Source organism: Cherax quadricarinatus, chromosome 19, assembly GCF_038502225.1.
Source record: "Cherax quadricarinatus isolate ZL_2023a chromosome 19, ASM3850222v1, whole genome shotgun sequence".
NCBI classification, from domain to species: domain Eukaryota; kingdom Metazoa; phylum Arthropoda; class Malacostraca; order Decapoda; family Parastacidae; genus Cherax; species Cherax quadricarinatus.
This window is the reverse complement of record NC_091310.1, coordinates 36,589,061-36,606,488: the sequence shown is the minus strand read 5'-3', so window position 1 is coordinate 36,606,488 and position 17,428 is coordinate 36,589,061. Positions and strand designations below refer to the sequence as shown.

General features: G+C 39.3%; 1 protein-coding gene across 2 annotated transcripts in view; it reads left to right on the top strand.

The window, feature by feature from the left end:
* The window catches only part of LOC128688314 (protein FAM13A), a gene marked incomplete at its 3' end in the record, with an annotated part of 387,349 nt that overhangs the window by 28,691 nt on the left and 341,230 nt on the right, over nucleotides 1–17,428 (top strand). For both annotated transcript variants that reach the window (XM_070086656.1, XM_070086657.1), the window contains 3 exon segments: nucleotides 6,608–7,017; nucleotides 8,854–9,145; nucleotides 10,671–10,787. In XM_070086656.1, the coding sequence (XP_069942757.1) occupies nucleotides 6,955–7,017; nucleotides 8,854–9,145; nucleotides 10,671–10,787 (472 nt within the window).

Below are 17,428 nucleotides of genomic sequence, written 5' to 3'. Positions count from 1 at the left end.
AGGTTTACCTAAGGGTTGAGATTTAGTTCCTTAATTGGCACTGGTAAGCTCTTCGCGTTCTGAAGCACTAATAGGCCTCTCTGCCCGAGAGCTTTGGATTCGTGTTGTTGGTGTGCAAATTGAGAGCAGGAAGGACGTGACTCAAGGGGCGAGGGTTGGTTTCATGTCCATACATGGTCTAAGTCTTCAGAATAAAATAACCTGTTAATCTGATTTATACATTCTGTTTTTTCTATTCTTCATCTTCTCTACCCCCTCCTTTTCTTATTCCCAAATCACTTGTCACTTTTACGCTCAGTCTCTCTCTCTCTCTCTCTCTCTCTCTCTCTCTCTCTTTCTCTTCTTTTTTTCCTCTCTCTTCCTTATTCCCCGTTCCCTCTCGTTCATTCACGTTTTCCAAATCTAATCATAAAACACTGAAAGGAAACTGCTCCGAGGTGGTTCACATAAAAACAACGTGGTTCTCTAATTTATAAACCCTGCTGTACAAGCAGTGTAAGAATATAAGACTACAGTATTCTTAGTGCAGGGAGCCGCCTAAGAACACTGTCTTCCTCAGGGATTTAATGGGGTTTAAAGCTTATCAGCTTCACAAGGATCATTTAAGCTGCATGGTAACCTTTTCACCACCTATAATAGGGAAGATATAAGATGCAAAACAACCACGGGGGGGAGTTGAATGATAGCTCTTTCGTGTTGCAATCAACACACATCATCAGGAGCTTGCAATGTTACAGAAAAGAGGATAAAGCCCAGCAAACACGTTCAGAGGGAGGGTCCCTCTGAACGCGAGGCTGGAGTGTAGCACTCGTGATAGTCATGAATCACACTGAATAACACTGTTTAGTCAGGGAGGCTGTTTGTTATTATCAATTTCAGACTGATCAGGTCCGATAATGAACTGATAAATACGCTTTCACTCTCTCCTGTAACTTTATAGTGTTTCCTAAATGTTTCCTGCGGTAACATAACATACAGTTAATCACACTCGGTATACTGATTGTATAACAGGCACGTTGATACAGCTAGACTAGTGGTCTTTCTCTGATGACAACGTTTTCTTGAGGGGAAATATTTTGATGCTGGTGAATGACTCTTCATTTAAGGAATTGGAGCTTCCCTTCCTTTCCTTGGATCAAACCTGATTACATCATATTTCCCAGACGCTGCATGGCCCATATTGAGGTTTAATGTTCCCTGTTGAAGATGATAAAGGTAACTGATATACTCGGTAATTTATTTTATCGTATGTACACCTATGTACGCTCTCTCCCTCCCCTTTTGTCTCTCACTCCTTTTTTTCTCTCATTTTTTCCTTCCCACCTTCTCTTCCACTCATTCTCTCTACCTCCTTCAAGAAGAATATTTGGAATTCTCGGTAAAGGCTATTAAAATGTAGTTGGTGAATGACCTTCACCATTCAATTCGTCTCTTAGTGTTCTATAAAGGAAAGAGGAAAGGGAGCCGAGGTTAGTTACTCAAGAAGGAGAGAGGGGGAGATCATGGAGGGTATTGGGGTTGGGGTAGGGGTATAGTTACGTAGGTAATAATCTAACTTGTCAGGACCTCTGCCAGGCTAGAGTGTCACATGATCTTAAAATATTTTTTAACAAAATTGGATACATCAGCAGTGTGCCGCTACCGTATTGTTTGTGATAGTGATACAGTGGGAATAAAAACGGTTTATCTGTCATATCATCAGGCAGGATGGATCAGGTGCATAGTCTTAGAATATAGAATGGGTGGGGGAAGAGGGAGAACTTGAGCAAATTACAAGACGCTAACAAATGGGGAAAACAATTAAGCTAGGAGATATTGAAGAGGTGGAGTTTGAAGCTTAGAGAAAGCGCTATAGGAGAGGGAGGAGAGAAGGGGCTATGAAGCATTAGAAATAAAGAGGACTTAGATTGAAGGTGCCATGAACGCTATGAGAGGTAGAGGGGACGTAGAGTGAAGGTGCTATGAAGTACTAGGAGAGGCAGAGAGAACTTGGATTGAAGGTGCTCTGAAACACTAGGAGACGTAGAGGAGACGAACCTTGAACATTTCGTTAGGAGGGGGGATGATGTAGGTTGAATGTCTTATATTTTTTGATTGAACAAAATTGAACAAAGCCGCAGTGTGCTGCTACCCACTTATATATAGTAGTTACATTGTGGGAACAAAGGCTAGCTATGTTTCTCCATCATATTCCATTACACAGAATGGGCGTCTTACACCAAGTGATAAAATCTGTCAGTCTGAGCTAGGAGATTTCGGTAGGAGGATGTGGATATCATCAAACATTCGAGTTAAGGTTCAGTAGCTATGTCAGCTTCAAAGGTTCTGTGAAATCCTAAGAGGGGGAAGGGGCGGAAAGGAGACATGTGAGAGTCCTGAAAGATCTTTAGGAAGAGCAACAAATAAATAAACTCATGGAGGAGGAGGAGGCGGCGGCCATATCATATTTAAAGATGCTGAGAGTAAGAAGGTAAAAAGCATGTCTTAAAGTTGATAGGAGAAGCTGGCGTATCTGTTTTCGACTTAAAGATGCTAAGAGACATTGAGACTTTAAGAGTCTGAATGAAAGGGGGAAGTCTGCCTTCATACCGGGCTGCGAGAGTAGAGCAACCCTCGAAACCTGTCACGGGTATATGTTTTTGCGGCTTCTAGACGAGAGTAAATAGAAATGAAGGTTAAAGGACTGAAGCATCAGTTAGATACTGGGTAAGAACTAGAATATAATGATGGACGATGGGAGACATCAGAAGAGGTTAAGAATATGCTGCTCTCCACTGAGAGTTGGCAGGTCTATGTAGTGGTCACGGTGAGAGTGACGTAGGTGACTATAAGGGTATTTGAGGAAGCAAGTGATGGTAGGGGAACTAAGGATGTCTTAGGTGGTAGGAAACATTTAAGGATGTTTGCTTAGTAGGGTAAATTTAAGAGTCTTGGTTGGTAAGGGACGTCTAAAAAGGTAAGTGTGGTTGGCATCTTATCAGGAAAATGGACACGAATACTGCATATCCGGCCACCCCTGCTGGCAGAGAATGCAGGGAGACAACACTGCTGGCAGGAAATGCAGGGAGACGGCAGGGTTGGCAGGTGGCACTTAAGAAAATTAGGCAGGAGGGACAGGTAAAGCGAATAGAGTTGGCAGGCCAGGTAGTGAGAGCAGCTTATATCTTTATAAAAATTATACACGACTTGACCTTGGTGACACCACACGAATATCACAGGTGGCACTATGTTGCGAGGGAGTCTTAACTCTCTCTACTACAGTCGGTGACGAGGAAGCATACAGGCAGGGACGTTGAGGCAAGCAGAGAGGGAAAATGGGACACAAGGTGAGGGAGAGGACGAGGGAAAAGGATGGATTAAGGGATAATGGAAGAAGGAGTAAGGTTCAGGGGTTTAAAGGAATATATCAGGGAAGGGAGAAAGAGAAGGCAGGTTAGGAAGGATGGCATGGAATGGGGGAAGAGAAACGAAATAAAAACAAACACACACACACACACATACACAGGTATGATAAAGCTCATGGAGCAGGAAGAGTGACCCAGTATCGGCCAGTGAAGAGGCGGGGCCAAGAGCTATGACTCAACCCCTACAGCCACAACTAGGTGAGTACACACACTGGCCGACGGCAATATCTTCATTCCTAAAAATTAAAAAAAAAATGAAGTCAGGTGTAAATTAATGCATCAGACATCATCCGCAAACAACAGCATATAGATTTCAACTTTCTTCAACAATTCATTTACTTATATCAGGAGTGGTAGGGATACATTTGAAACATCCTTTTTTACTAATATCCTCTGCCTTGCATTCTCCGTTTAGTCCTGTAATCCCTCGAGTACCTTCCCTGTTCCTATTGCCTGTCCTGCCAGTTTTTACACCACCTTCTGGTGTGGTACTGTGTTCAATGATTTCTTTCAGTTTAGGAATATTTAATCTACTCATCTCCCTCAGCCCTTTGATTTCCGTTACTGTCCTGGATCTCAGAAGATCAACATACAGAACAAAGTTAGCATGTAAAAGATCTGGGTGGAATTATGTCAACTGACCTTTCAAAGAACACAATAAGGCAAATATCGCGAAAGCCTAAACGGCGAGGATGGATAATAAGAACTTTCAAAACAAGGGTAATGCCAATGGTGATACTTCAAATTACTTAACATCTATCGCTTAGAGTGTTGTTCAGTGTTGGCGGATTCTTTCAAGGTAGTAGAGATATCAGAGTTGGAACAAATAAAAGGATCATATCTTAGTATGATGATAAGCAAAACTGGTTCTATAATTAAGGGCTTTCTATTTGCTTTTTGTATATTGGAATTACACTTGCAGGTCTCCAGCCGTCTGACAATTGCTGTTTCCATTAACATGTAGAAAACCCTTGCTAGCGGATTAAAGCTCCTCTCTTCATTCAATAAATTACCCTGGGGATATTTTATGAGCTCCGGTTGCTTTCGTTGTGTATAATTTTCTTAGGAACCCTTTCGCTTCTTCCTCTGTCATTTTAATTTCCTCCAGTTTTGTTGCTCATCTCATCCTTTCCCTCCTCTTAGCATCTTCCTTAATTCCCCTGTGAAGACCTCTTTCAGCCTTCTGTCCGGTTCTGCGCACACACACCTCTCTCTTATCTTTTTAAGTTCTATCCCTCAAGGTTTATTATCCTTTCTGCCATCTTTCATCTTGTGTGTCTATGCATCACTTTCAATTTTGCTTTGATCTTTGCTATGTTGTTCCTAGTTTTTTGGTTGCTGTCGTCCTCTTTTTTTCTGCATACTTTTATACCCCTGTTATTAACCTTTTATACTCTACACCTCTTCATAAACTATAAGCTCTCTCTGCATTGGCTTTCATGTATTTTTTGCTGTTATATATCTGTCTGTGACAACCTTGCATATCTTTGATAAACTCTCCATCTCCTGTACTCTCTTACCTTCGTTTCTTTTTCTCAGTGTACTTTATTAAGGAATACATTCATCCCTGCCTCTCATAATAAACTTTTTCATGCATTACCCTACATCCCCACCTCCAACTAGTGATCAGAACGTAAGACCATGTAGTCAGTGACTCCTAGTGGTGCCTTATATTCAGTTTCTATTATGTCTGCTTCTCTGAGTGTACAGTGTACAGATCCAGTCTTACTGGATCATCTTTTCCTCGTATTTTTGTGTCATCTAGGACATGTTGGATATGTAGTTTCCCATTAATGCTTTATTTTTCTTAAGTTAGTTCCGGGTTATCTGTCTAATTCCCAGTTCCCCATGTCAATTTCATAATGGTTTAAGGTCTCATGATTATTAGTTTTACTTTTGTTCTATTCGGTTTTCGTGTTGCTTCTTGTTACAGGATTTGTATAATTTTCCTGTCGCTACTTTATCATTAATCTCACACCCGGAGTACACAAGCCTGGCCCATCACGCCATACCCTTTATTCATTAAAGGTGATGACTTGTTTCTAAAAGTCAAACGTCAAAGGCATCATCATCGTAGTATAGAAACTTTGCGTTCCCTGCAACTATGGTAACATAATTCTGCATAAAATCCTCAGCATTTATATCTTTCAATAATGTATTTGTCTCAAATAAGTTGACTTGACAAATAGAAACCTGTCAGTCACACGTTACCAAGTGAGCTCAATATGTTCATGTATCTACTATTCAACATATGAAGCCCTAGGTAGGGTATAGTTTCAGTCATTGACTCGGGTCCCAATACTTAAACAATATGTTAGCTTCACAAGATGGTAAGATTTTCATTTCAACCTGTAGGCTAAAGGCCCACACAGATTAAACTGCCTGCAAATAAACAATAACCATTTAAATCACAATTATGCGATGAAAAAAAAGTTGAATTGTTAGTAAATACGCTGAGCCTAGAGTTACGTAAATGCACAAATTAAATTTTCTTGGCTGGAAGAATGTCAGGCACTGAGATAGAGAACAGGTGTTCAACATATAATTGAGATTTACGCCGGTGTCTGGTTGGATTAACATTTACGTGGAATGTAGTGGATGTTATCTAAAATGATTTTACCTTCTAATTTATCAAGTGTTGTGCCCGGCACTGAAGGTATGAAGTGCCAAAGCAGGTGATGCATTCTGTAGGCTCATGGACTAGTGAATGTAGAACGAGAAGCGTTAATTTATCCCTAACCACTCGTGACTGGTTAACTCAGATCAGACCTAGGGCTAACTTAGACCTAATTTGAATCTAGGGGCTCAGATCAAGATTGATTTTGTAATGGTTGTTTAGCTGAGGGTATATTTTGTTCGTCGCTTGTGCTTAGTCCTTTCTTGTCACAAGTAAATTACCACGTAACTGGTTAGTGTTCCAGGTAAATGGTAAATATGGTTAATATCTCTACTGCATAATTAATATTTCTTCTACATAGTTAATATTTGTACCGGATGGTAAATATTTGTGCTGCCTGGTTAATATCGTTTCGTCCATGGTTAAAATTTCTACTGCATGGCTAATATTTCTTATGTGTGGTTCACATTTCTAATGCATGGTTAATATTGTATTACTGCATCACGTAAACTGGATATTTATGCTGCACCATTATTTGATACTAATGTTAAGTGACTCACGTTTGTTTACTTCTTGTTTATGACAGCGGGTGTGGGGACAGGAGATCCGCGTGTGCTGCAATCACTCCCAGTAGTGCCCAGTGAACAAGTCACAGTAATCACGGAGTCTCTCAACTGTTGCCGCGTCCCCACCCCAGGAGAGCCACCAGGGCCCCTGGGAACTCCCCAGGCACCGTTTGGACCTTCCTCAACGCCAGTACCCCCACCACCGAGGCTCCCGCGACTGCGTTACCAAGACACCACCGTTATCGGGGCTTTCCCTGCTGCGTTGGGAGGACGCCGCTGCCGTCACCTCTACGCCCCTTCGACGCCACCACCAGCACTTCCCTAAGAAGGCAGCTTTTACGAGCAGCCATCGAGGAACGTGCGAGCCATGCGTCGACCCTCGTTCTGTTGTGAGCAGCATGGTGCTGCACATACCAAATGTCAGCCCCAGGTAAGTATTCACCACACTAGAGTAACAACACCGTGGCTGCAACAATTCACAACTAATCATCAGCTAGAGAGGGAACTTTAGATTACATTTTGATCCATTCCGGATCATTGTTGTTAATTTACAAATATCAGGTCACATATGTTGTGACTTAATGGTTGGAGACTGACCCGAACGTCGGCTAAAGTTTCTCCTACAAATTATAGGTTAGTTGTGAATTACACTTCACGCTTCTGTAAACTGAAGACAAAATGTTCACAATATTCACAACTAGAGGGTTTATCGCTTCACTTAAAAAATGTCTATAAATAGTGTCAGACTGATGTAGTGGGATGCAAGAGGACACAATGTGTGCTCCATCACTGGGAACTTTAACAAAGTTATAAGACAAACTGAAGACGTGACACCACAAGCACAGCTCTGCCCTTGAAACAAAAAAAAAAAAATAAGAAAGGCAGTAAACAACACACGCGCACACACCACTCAGTAGGCCAAGTGTCTGTCGAAAAGCGCCTTTGGCTACTTGTAACTGCAGATACACACACACACACACACACACACACACACACACACACACACACACACACACACACACACACACACACACACACACACACACACACACACACACACACACACACACACACACACACCCCAGAACGGTGCTTGAACTGAGGATATGAATTATTTAGAGTGAAGAGGACTAGGAAAACCCAAAGAGCAAGAGGAGATGTCCGGGTAGTACTGTGCAACAAGCACTGGGCAGTAAACCTACCTGGAGACAAGAAAATAATAAAAGAATGCAGTATCGTCTTCACACTAAGGCCCTCTTGAGCAAACCAGTGTGCAGAAGGGCGCTTCATTGTGAATCTGAAGTTATAGTATTCACATTAACTGCTTTTGTCTCAGTGTGGGTTCTGTGGTTTCCAAGAAAGGATATGATTACTTGTGACTGCATTAACTGCTGTGACATTCTGCGGTTTGATTTTGTTGTATATTCATTTTTAAGACGCGGTATTAATAACACTGATAATTTTCCAGTGACCTAAAAAATGATAGGACAGCACTGTTAAACAAAGACGAAGACCCAACATCATGCTGTGTCAAATGGCCTCTCTTGATTTTTTTATTAATGCTTTCCTAACATGACCCACACGAGTTAACAGCTCCTTTTAATTTAATAATGATAATAATTTAAAAGGTTTAATGATAATAATATTTAATATATTTTTTTTTAATGGAAGGTTTACATATCCTACCCGGAGATCTGCCACAGTTACTGAGGGTTGGGGGGTGTAACACCTACACGTGTGTGCTCAAAGACACAAGTATGCAGAACATGCCTTAATTTAAACGTTTCGTTCAGCGTAGAGCTTTTTATGTTTTTTCCTTACAAAAGCTCATAGAGGGAAACGTTCTCTAGATAAAGGCTTGTTTTCCATACGTATATCTTTGTCCACACAGCAATAATAGTTGTAAATAGTATGGCGATAACGACACTCTGTGGATAACCTCACTTATGTACAGTTCAGGACATTTTCTAATGGAAACATTTCGCTACGAGGGGCTTAATTAATCTTAATGTAGGAGTGATAAAGCCACTAGTGGCTCCCAGTTGGAGAGCACTTCGTGGAACAGCAAGCAACTGTGCATCTATATTTGCCCAGAATAATGGTGAGAAACACTGGAAGATACTTTTAGTAATAGCCTCTTCAAGGGAAGCGCTGTATTGCTGGTGAAAGGCTGTTGATCTGATGAATTGTACATAAGTGTTATTATCCACATAACAATAATAATGTTTCCATTGAGGTAGATGAGACTGTGGGTGTTGTGTTGCAGGAGGGCGGAGAGAGCACCCTGTCTAGGGTGCGTAGGTTCCTGGCTGTGTCCATGGGCGGGAGGTCCAGTTCCAGCTGCAAGCATCACACCACCACCATCCCTCCCGACCCACTGCACGCCCCCGCGCACGCCGTACACTCGCTCCTCGCAGACATGAAGGGCGCTGGTGTGGGCGTGCAGGGTATACTGGGTCGCCCGTTGGACGAGGTGATGGCCGCCCATGGCGAGGATACTAACAGTCATGGCGTGCCCACCCTGGTCCACCTTCTCTGTTGTTTCCTACTCACACACGGTCAGTTGTATGTCCTGCTTTCGTGCTAACATCCTGTAAAACTTGAAATAATCGTCATTTGCAAACGCTTTTCGTTGCTTATTTATTAGTATTTGTAAATTTTTATAGTCATTGCCTCTCTGACTTCCCTTTGTCGGTTACGTCCTGAAAAAGAAGCAGCTTAGTATGTTTTCCTTAAACTCTTTGATGTATGTCTTTAATCTCGCCGTTAGGGACCTGATCCCTTTGCATTGCTATGTATCATTTCTCATATACACTTGGTGGCCACTGTGTGTTAATACGCATATCTAATCCGCTACTCATTTGGCAGCACTTCAATGCCTAATAGCATGCAGACGTGGTAAAGAGGTTTAGTTGTCGTTCAGACCAAACATCAGAATGGGAAAGAATTGTGGGCTGAGTGATTTTGATCGTGGAATGATTATTGGTACGAGACGGGTGTCTGGTATTGAGTATCTCAGAAACATAAAACATGCAGTTTGGCAGTTCTGTACATTGACAATGATGTAGACAGTAATCCTACGTGCATAGTTCTCACATTCTTCACTAGAGCGAGTTACTATGTAGGCCTAGTTCCTGAAGTTCCCTCCAGAGGTCAGGCATCAAGGTATTCCTACCCGACTATGCCTCTCCCTCACGCCTTGACCAGCGGCCCTTCTGTCAACATCTTCCCTCCCGGACTGGCTTCGGCACACCTGACTGCCCGCTGTGAACCCGATTAATTACTCTAATAAAGAAGCTAGTCTACGGCAGTATACTTCATCCTTCCTCCCAGCTACCCGGCAAGTTACTATACTACTCTGAACAGCAGTTAAAACAGTGTTGTCTAACTATCCGTTACAACAATGGTATGTAGAGGTGCATCTCGAAATGTACAACACGTTGAACCTTGAAGTAGATGGGCTACTGAAGCTGAAGAGCACACCAGTTTCTCTCCTGTCAGCTAAAAGCAGAAAACTGAGGCTACAGTGGGTACAGGCTCACCATAACTGGACAGTTGAAGATTGGGAAAACATCGCCTGGTCTGACAAATCACGATTTCTGCTGCAACATGCAAATGGTAGGGTCAAAATTTGGCGTAAACCTTTGGAATGTGGTGAAGCAGGAGATTCACAGCATGAATGTGCAACCGACAAATCTGCAGCAACTGGATGATGCTATAATGTCAACATGGACCAGGATCCCTAAGAATGTTTCCATCATTTTGTTGAATCCATGCCACGAAGAATTCGACTGTTATGGGGAAAAGAGGAGCCATACCCAGCACTAGAAGGGTGTATTTAATAAAGTGGCCACTGACTGTATATAAGAATAAATGTATATGGTAGTTACATGATTGTACTGGGAGGATTTCCCATTACCGTAAAGTTGCATGGAAAAATTGTAATAACCTGAAATGATGTTGTCCATAACATGCAGCTACACTAGCTTGATAAAATTGTTTACCTCTAAATGCTTTTAAAACTTTCGTATATCTTCACATTATTGTTACCAGGATAATAGTCGAAGGTGTTTATGCTGACAGGTGTTGATTATGACACATTGGTGAGTGAGAACTGGTGTGCAGAAGAGGTGAGGACCAGACTCTTGTTGGAGCGAGAAGCAGCTGGCGTTGACCCTGAAGTCCAGGATACGCCCCCAGGTTAGTAACTCTCGATATTTCTTCCCCTGTGTTACTTTTATCTTTTGGATTACCTTTATCTACCAGCGTACCTTACCTCTGTGGTAAGTTGTAAGATCTCATATGGAAGGTTGTGATAAAGACGAAAGCAGTTCAATTTTTCGCTTGCTAAACATATTGACTAAGATTGCAGCTCGCCGAGAATACTATCTCTAGCATTTTCTGAAGCGAAGTCGGAATTTTAAACAGTGGAGTGAATTAGTACGATATAAGTGTACTAAAAAGATTAAGGTCAAAGTGAGTATCATAAGATCATAAGCTCCTGTAAGTAGCCAGGGGCAGAGGGAGAGAAAGAGAGCGAGAGAGAGTAAGCATTCCTGGGCGGTTGTTGTAGTATTGATCCAGTTAGAAAGCTCTTCCTGGAATGGCAAGTCGCTCTTTAGCTGTTTCTTTGGAAGTCTTTGGTGGGGAAACAATGGAAGATGCTTGTAGTAATGGCGTCTTAAATGAGGTAAGGAGGAAGGGGTGGGGTGAAGGCTTTTGATCTAACGAATTGTAACTACACACCCTTTTTTTGAATAAAACATTATTACCAAATATTCCCCGTGTGCTATATTGCCTCTACAGATTTAGCACTTTCTCACAAATACAATAATAATTGTGGTAATAGCGAAGCCTCTGTAGGAACGCAGTATGTATCCAAAGCAGTTAACATTTAAATACGTAACGTGAGCCGGTGAGCGCAGGTGGTTGTGGTATATTAAAGTCATACGAACGAGTACCACAAGAATCAACACTTAAGTCTCGGTCATATTCTTCATATTAATGAAAAATATCACAAAAATGTCATTAAAATGTATTAAAATCAGGAAATCAGAGTGTTAGTGAATCCCTTCAAGAAAATTATAGTTGACGAGCATGTTGGATAAAAACACTTGCTGAAAAAAGTGCCATGTAGTGGAAATATAGAAAAGTTGACTTAGTCATCGTGTGTGAATATAAACGGTGCGATCAAGTTTTAAAGACCATCTGAGACGGAAGTGGTAGAATAAGTCCCAGTGCCGTTGCCGGAGCAATTTAAAGTTGCAGTACCATAAGTGGAACAATTTAAAGTCACTGTACTGTAGCAGTTTAAAGTTAAGTACCGTACTGGAACAACCTTTCTGTGTGCATACTTTCCTTTCTCGTAGTTTAAGCGGTCATATGTCACTCTTTTCAGGAAGACCAAGACAAAGGATGCAGAACGAAGTTTTACTGTAAAATCGTTTCGCTCTATGTAGAGCTCGATAAGGCTCTACACAGGGCGAAACGTTGTCCCAATGAAAATTTATTCTGACACTTGTCGGTGCTTTCATACTTGTCGGCAATATGCTATTTCTTTCAAGTCACACATTGTAACACACTTGATGCTTTATAGAAACTGAATATATTTTATCAGTTGGGTTCGTGCAGTTATATTTAAGAGTTTCTCTTTTATTTGCTTGTAAATCCCAGGTCTGGTATTGATGGTGTGATGTTTTCTTTCACTAAAGTTGCCTGAGCAGCTGGCTTGATATGTTTTTTCTGTTTTTTAGCTGAGAGAGAGAATGAACATTGATAACAGTTGATTTTGTTTCTGGAGTCGGGGAGGATGTGCTCAGTGAACTTAACGAGAGCACTTGTTTAAACACACTCTTGGCAGTAAAATGGTTATAACTATGATCATAATTTTTAAAGGGGTGGACCGGTAAGCCAGCGGAAGGCCTCGGTCAGATGACCAAAAGCTCCAGCGGCGGGTCATCATCTAAGACCCGCGTCAGGAAACACTTGTCCTGTTTACTGACGAACCTTACTTAACCTAACCTAACTCTCTTGACACTGAGCTGACGACAAGATGGTGCAGCTTCCAGTGGCAGTGAGCAAGATGTTTACCTTTCCAGCCTTAAAACTCTCTCTCCCATCGGCTCTTTTTTCCTTTGGTGGATCCATATTATTAATATAGTGTGGGTTGTGTTACCTTATACTTGATCTCCACCACTGCCAAGCTATGTACTACTACTACACAAGGTGTAAAAAATACGAGGCAAGGAATAGATTATGGTTGAGATGTGACACACATATTGGAAAAACACATCCAAAATTGAATAACATGTGAAAAGGCCTTCATAGTACGTGCTATTAAATTTTGGAGGTTTTTTTACAATTTCATTTAAAAAATCGCACTATATAAAATAGCTTCGAAATAAAGTTTACCGTATATATGAGAAGTAGTAGCTCGTGAAAGCTTACTGTAAATCCGATTTTGCTTTCTCAATACAGCGTAACATTCCCAACATAAAATTTTGAGAAACTGCGTAGCCTAACCCAACATAGCTGTCGAATTCTCTCTTATTGGTCTCTTAAATTCGACAAGTTGATGAATAATACACGTGCAATATTTTGGTATCATTATTTCCTCCACAACAGGCTTCATCAGTCGAATACAGAGGCGGTTTTAATGCTGGAGACAGTAAAATGAATGGAGATGTACTGTATTTTTTAAGATGTTAGAGTCCATTAGTTTTGGTACGTATTCAGTCCCATAGCCTCTAAAGGCTAAGGTACTAAACACCTCGAAATTATCCTTTTACTTTATCGACCGTCTCCAGTATTAGTCACCTCTATGCAACTGAAGGAGCCTGCTGTGCACAGTGGAGGGGCCAAGGGGGTGAAGCCCCCCAAATTCGCCCAGTTCCCAAATAAAAATAACAATATTGCTAACCCTGCTTCCAAACAAGTCTCCTAGTCTTTCCCTGCCAACAAGATAGCAACCCATTCCCCATCAGGATAAAAATTCTGGCGCCACCCCTAGCTATGCAGGCGAAATGTTTCAAGCAATAAAGATACTCAATTGTTGACCACGTGTCTTGCTAATCCTAGCCTAGAAATCCTAACTTATTCAACGCATCCTACGTGGAATCACGAATTCTTATGTTAGACCTGGTTAAATTTACTTAACGCAGGAAAATGTTAGCTAGACTAAGCTATGATAAGCATGCATGTTCATTTCTTCTTCGGTACTCCATAGTCTGGTTTTCTGTCATGTCACCTATGTTACCTCGTTTTCTTCTTCCCTTGTGTTGTATTCATGAGGCTGCTTACCCTGGAGGCGTGTCACTACTTCCTCCCATTACTGTTTCTCTCGTATTTCCGAGCTCTCACCTCCCTCCCAGTCTTCCCACACTTCCACCAACTGACTTAACACAAAAGGCATGGACTCCTCCCCCATCTCAGCTACCACCCACGTCCAGGCCTGATGTTGCTTGAATGCTTGCGGGTCATCAGCTACCACCCACGTCTGTGCCTGAGGTTGCTTGAATGCTCTCAAGTCCTGCCCTTCTTGTTTAATAAACAAATTGTTCATTGTTTACCAATGCAGAAAAATTCTCCATTTTCATGACTGTTTAAGGGTTGGGAAGACGGAGTAAGGTTAGATGTATATGTTAATGGTTTAGATATCATGGGTCTCCCATCTCCTCAGGCTGATCTCAGACCAGGCCTTTTCAATCGGAAAAGAACTAGAGTTAATAAGAGCTATTTAGAACCAGAAGAAATGCTGCTGTATACTGAATGTAAGTAGAATTTTGTAAATTTACCGTCATTTTACGTGTTCCTGAGACAAAGAAATAAGCAGCAATTCTGACAGAGTACAGGCTAGGGGGAAGACTGTGAGTATGGTAAGGTTACATGTTACTGGTGGGAAGACTGTGAGTATGGTAAGGTTACATGTTACTAGTGGGAAGACTGTTGGGTATGATAGGGTGACATGTTACTAGTGGGAAGACTGTTGAGTATGGTAGGATGACATGTTTTCTGCTCTCATTCATGTGATGACGCAAAAGGTGACTGCGGGATACGAGGAAGCTAGCCCCGTATTCCATAAGCTCAGCTCCCACTATCTAAATGTATGCAAGAGGAATATTGGAGGGTGGTCATAAAATTTTAATATAGCCAAATCAAAAAAAAAAATATACGTGTGTATATGTTTTAATATTTAACTTTCTGTACGTGTGCGCACTTTCATATATATACAGTACATGTGTATATGTATTTGCATATGTATGTATGTGTGTATTTACATATGTAAATTTATTTTGTATGTATGTGTATGTGGATGAATATAATGTGTGTGTGTATATATATATATATATATATATATATATATATATATATATATATATATTATATATATATATTATATATATATATGTAATATATATATATATATATATATATAATGTGTATATATATATATATATATATATATGTGTATATATATATATATATATATATATATATATATATATATATATATATATATATATATATATATATATATATATATCAATAACAACTTCGGCTAGCCGGGGGATCGAACCCGTGTTATTTTAGCCCGCCTCGTGGGAAGAGTCAAAATTCACGACGCTCTTAACCATTGGACCATACAATCCTACAAACGACATGAGCCTAGCGAACTAGGTTTGCGCTCACCTATGTGTGTGAGTGTGTGAGACCCAACAATTAATATTTGCATCAATAACTTTTTATAGTTGTGACAGGGTGTGGACGTGTGAATTGCTCATTCTCTATAATTTGTTCATGATTGTAGCCATGTATAAACGTAGGTAAGTAAATTTACTTACATGGTTCATTACCTTTGTAACTTGTGAGTTCATTACCTTTGTACCTAGTTCAGCTATCAAAATTTTGGGGGCCCAGTCCCTGGACCCATTATGTACCTCTGGTGCATAATAAACATATTAAACTGAATTAAACTGAAACTTCATGTTGCGAGGACCTACGATGGTGTTATAGCCTCAGAGCTAATTTAATTCTATTCCCTGGTTGTTGTACTAGCCTCCACAAGCAGTACAAATATTATTATAACCATGAACAAGTGGTATTTAATCAATAACAACACTGCAGCTAACCGTGGGATCGAACCCATGTTGTTTTAGCCCGCCTTGTGGGAAATGAGTCAAAATACATGACGCTCTAAACCACTGGATCATACACTCCTACAAACAACATATGCCTAGTGAACTAGGCTCATGTTCTTTGTAGGAGTGTATGGTCCACTGGTTTAGAGCGTCGTGAATTTTGATTCGCTTCCCACGAAGCGGGCTTAAACAACATGGGTTCGATCCCACGGCTAGCCGCAGTGTTATTATTGATTAAATATCACTTGTTCGTGGTTACAATACTATATATATATATATATATATATATATATATATATATATATATATATATATATATATATATATATATATATATATATATATATATATATATATATATATATATATATATATATATATATATATATATATATATATATATATATATATATATATATATATATATATTGTAACCACGAACGAGTGGTATTAATAACAACGCGGGCCGAAACGACATGGCTAGTCGCAGTTGTTAAATATATATATATATATATATATATATATATATATATATATATATATATATATATATATATATATATAAAATGTCGTGCCGAATAAGTAAAACTAGTCAGTTAGCAAGATCTCATTTAAAATTAAGTCCTTTCAAAAATTTTCTCTTATACGTATAAAGTTATATATATTTTTCATATATGTTAATGTAAAAATTAATAATTTTGTACCAAAAGGACCTTATAAAACTTACCTAACCGTATTATAACAAGCACAATTTAATTTAGCCTAATCCATAGATAAGTTTACAATAATTTAATAATAAACAATAATTTAATAATAAGTTTATAATAATTTAATAATGAGCAAACACAATGAAATAAATTTTTTTTCGTTAGGTTCAGAATGATTGCATACACAAATTTTTGCTTGCTTTATTCGGCAAGAAGAGCTTTGCTATTTAAGCAAAAATCGTAAGTTTAATCTATTAATATACATATATGTAGAAGCTCTGTGAAAAAATAGTAGAATTTCAAGTGCTTTCGTGATTTCTCGCATTATCAATATATATATATATATATATATATATATATATATATATATATATATATATATATATATATATATATATATATATATATATTATATATATATTATATATATATTATATATATATTATATATATATATATATATATATATATATATATATATATATATATATATATATATATATATATATATATATATATATATATATATATATATATATATATATATATATATATATATATATATATATAAAGTAGGAGAAACTTTTAGAGAGGGTGTGGTAGGTAAGTTTGGAGTGCCAGGTGTAAATGATAATGGGAGCCCTTTGATTGAACTTTGTATAGAAAGGGGTTTAGTTATAGGTAATACATATTTTAAGAAAAAGAGGATAAATAAGTATACAAGATATGATGTAGGGCGAAATGACAGTAGTTTGTTGGATTATGTATTGGTAGGTAAAAGAATGTTGAGTAGACTTCAGGATGTACATGTTTATAGAGGGGCCACAAATATATCAGATCACTTTCTAGTTGTAGCTACACTGAGAGTAAAAGGTAGATGGGATACAAGGAGAATAGAAGCATCAGGGAAGAGAGAGGTGAAGGTTTATAACTAAAAGAGGAGGCAGTTAGGGTAAGATATAAACAGCTATTGGAGGATAGATGGGCTAATGAGAGCA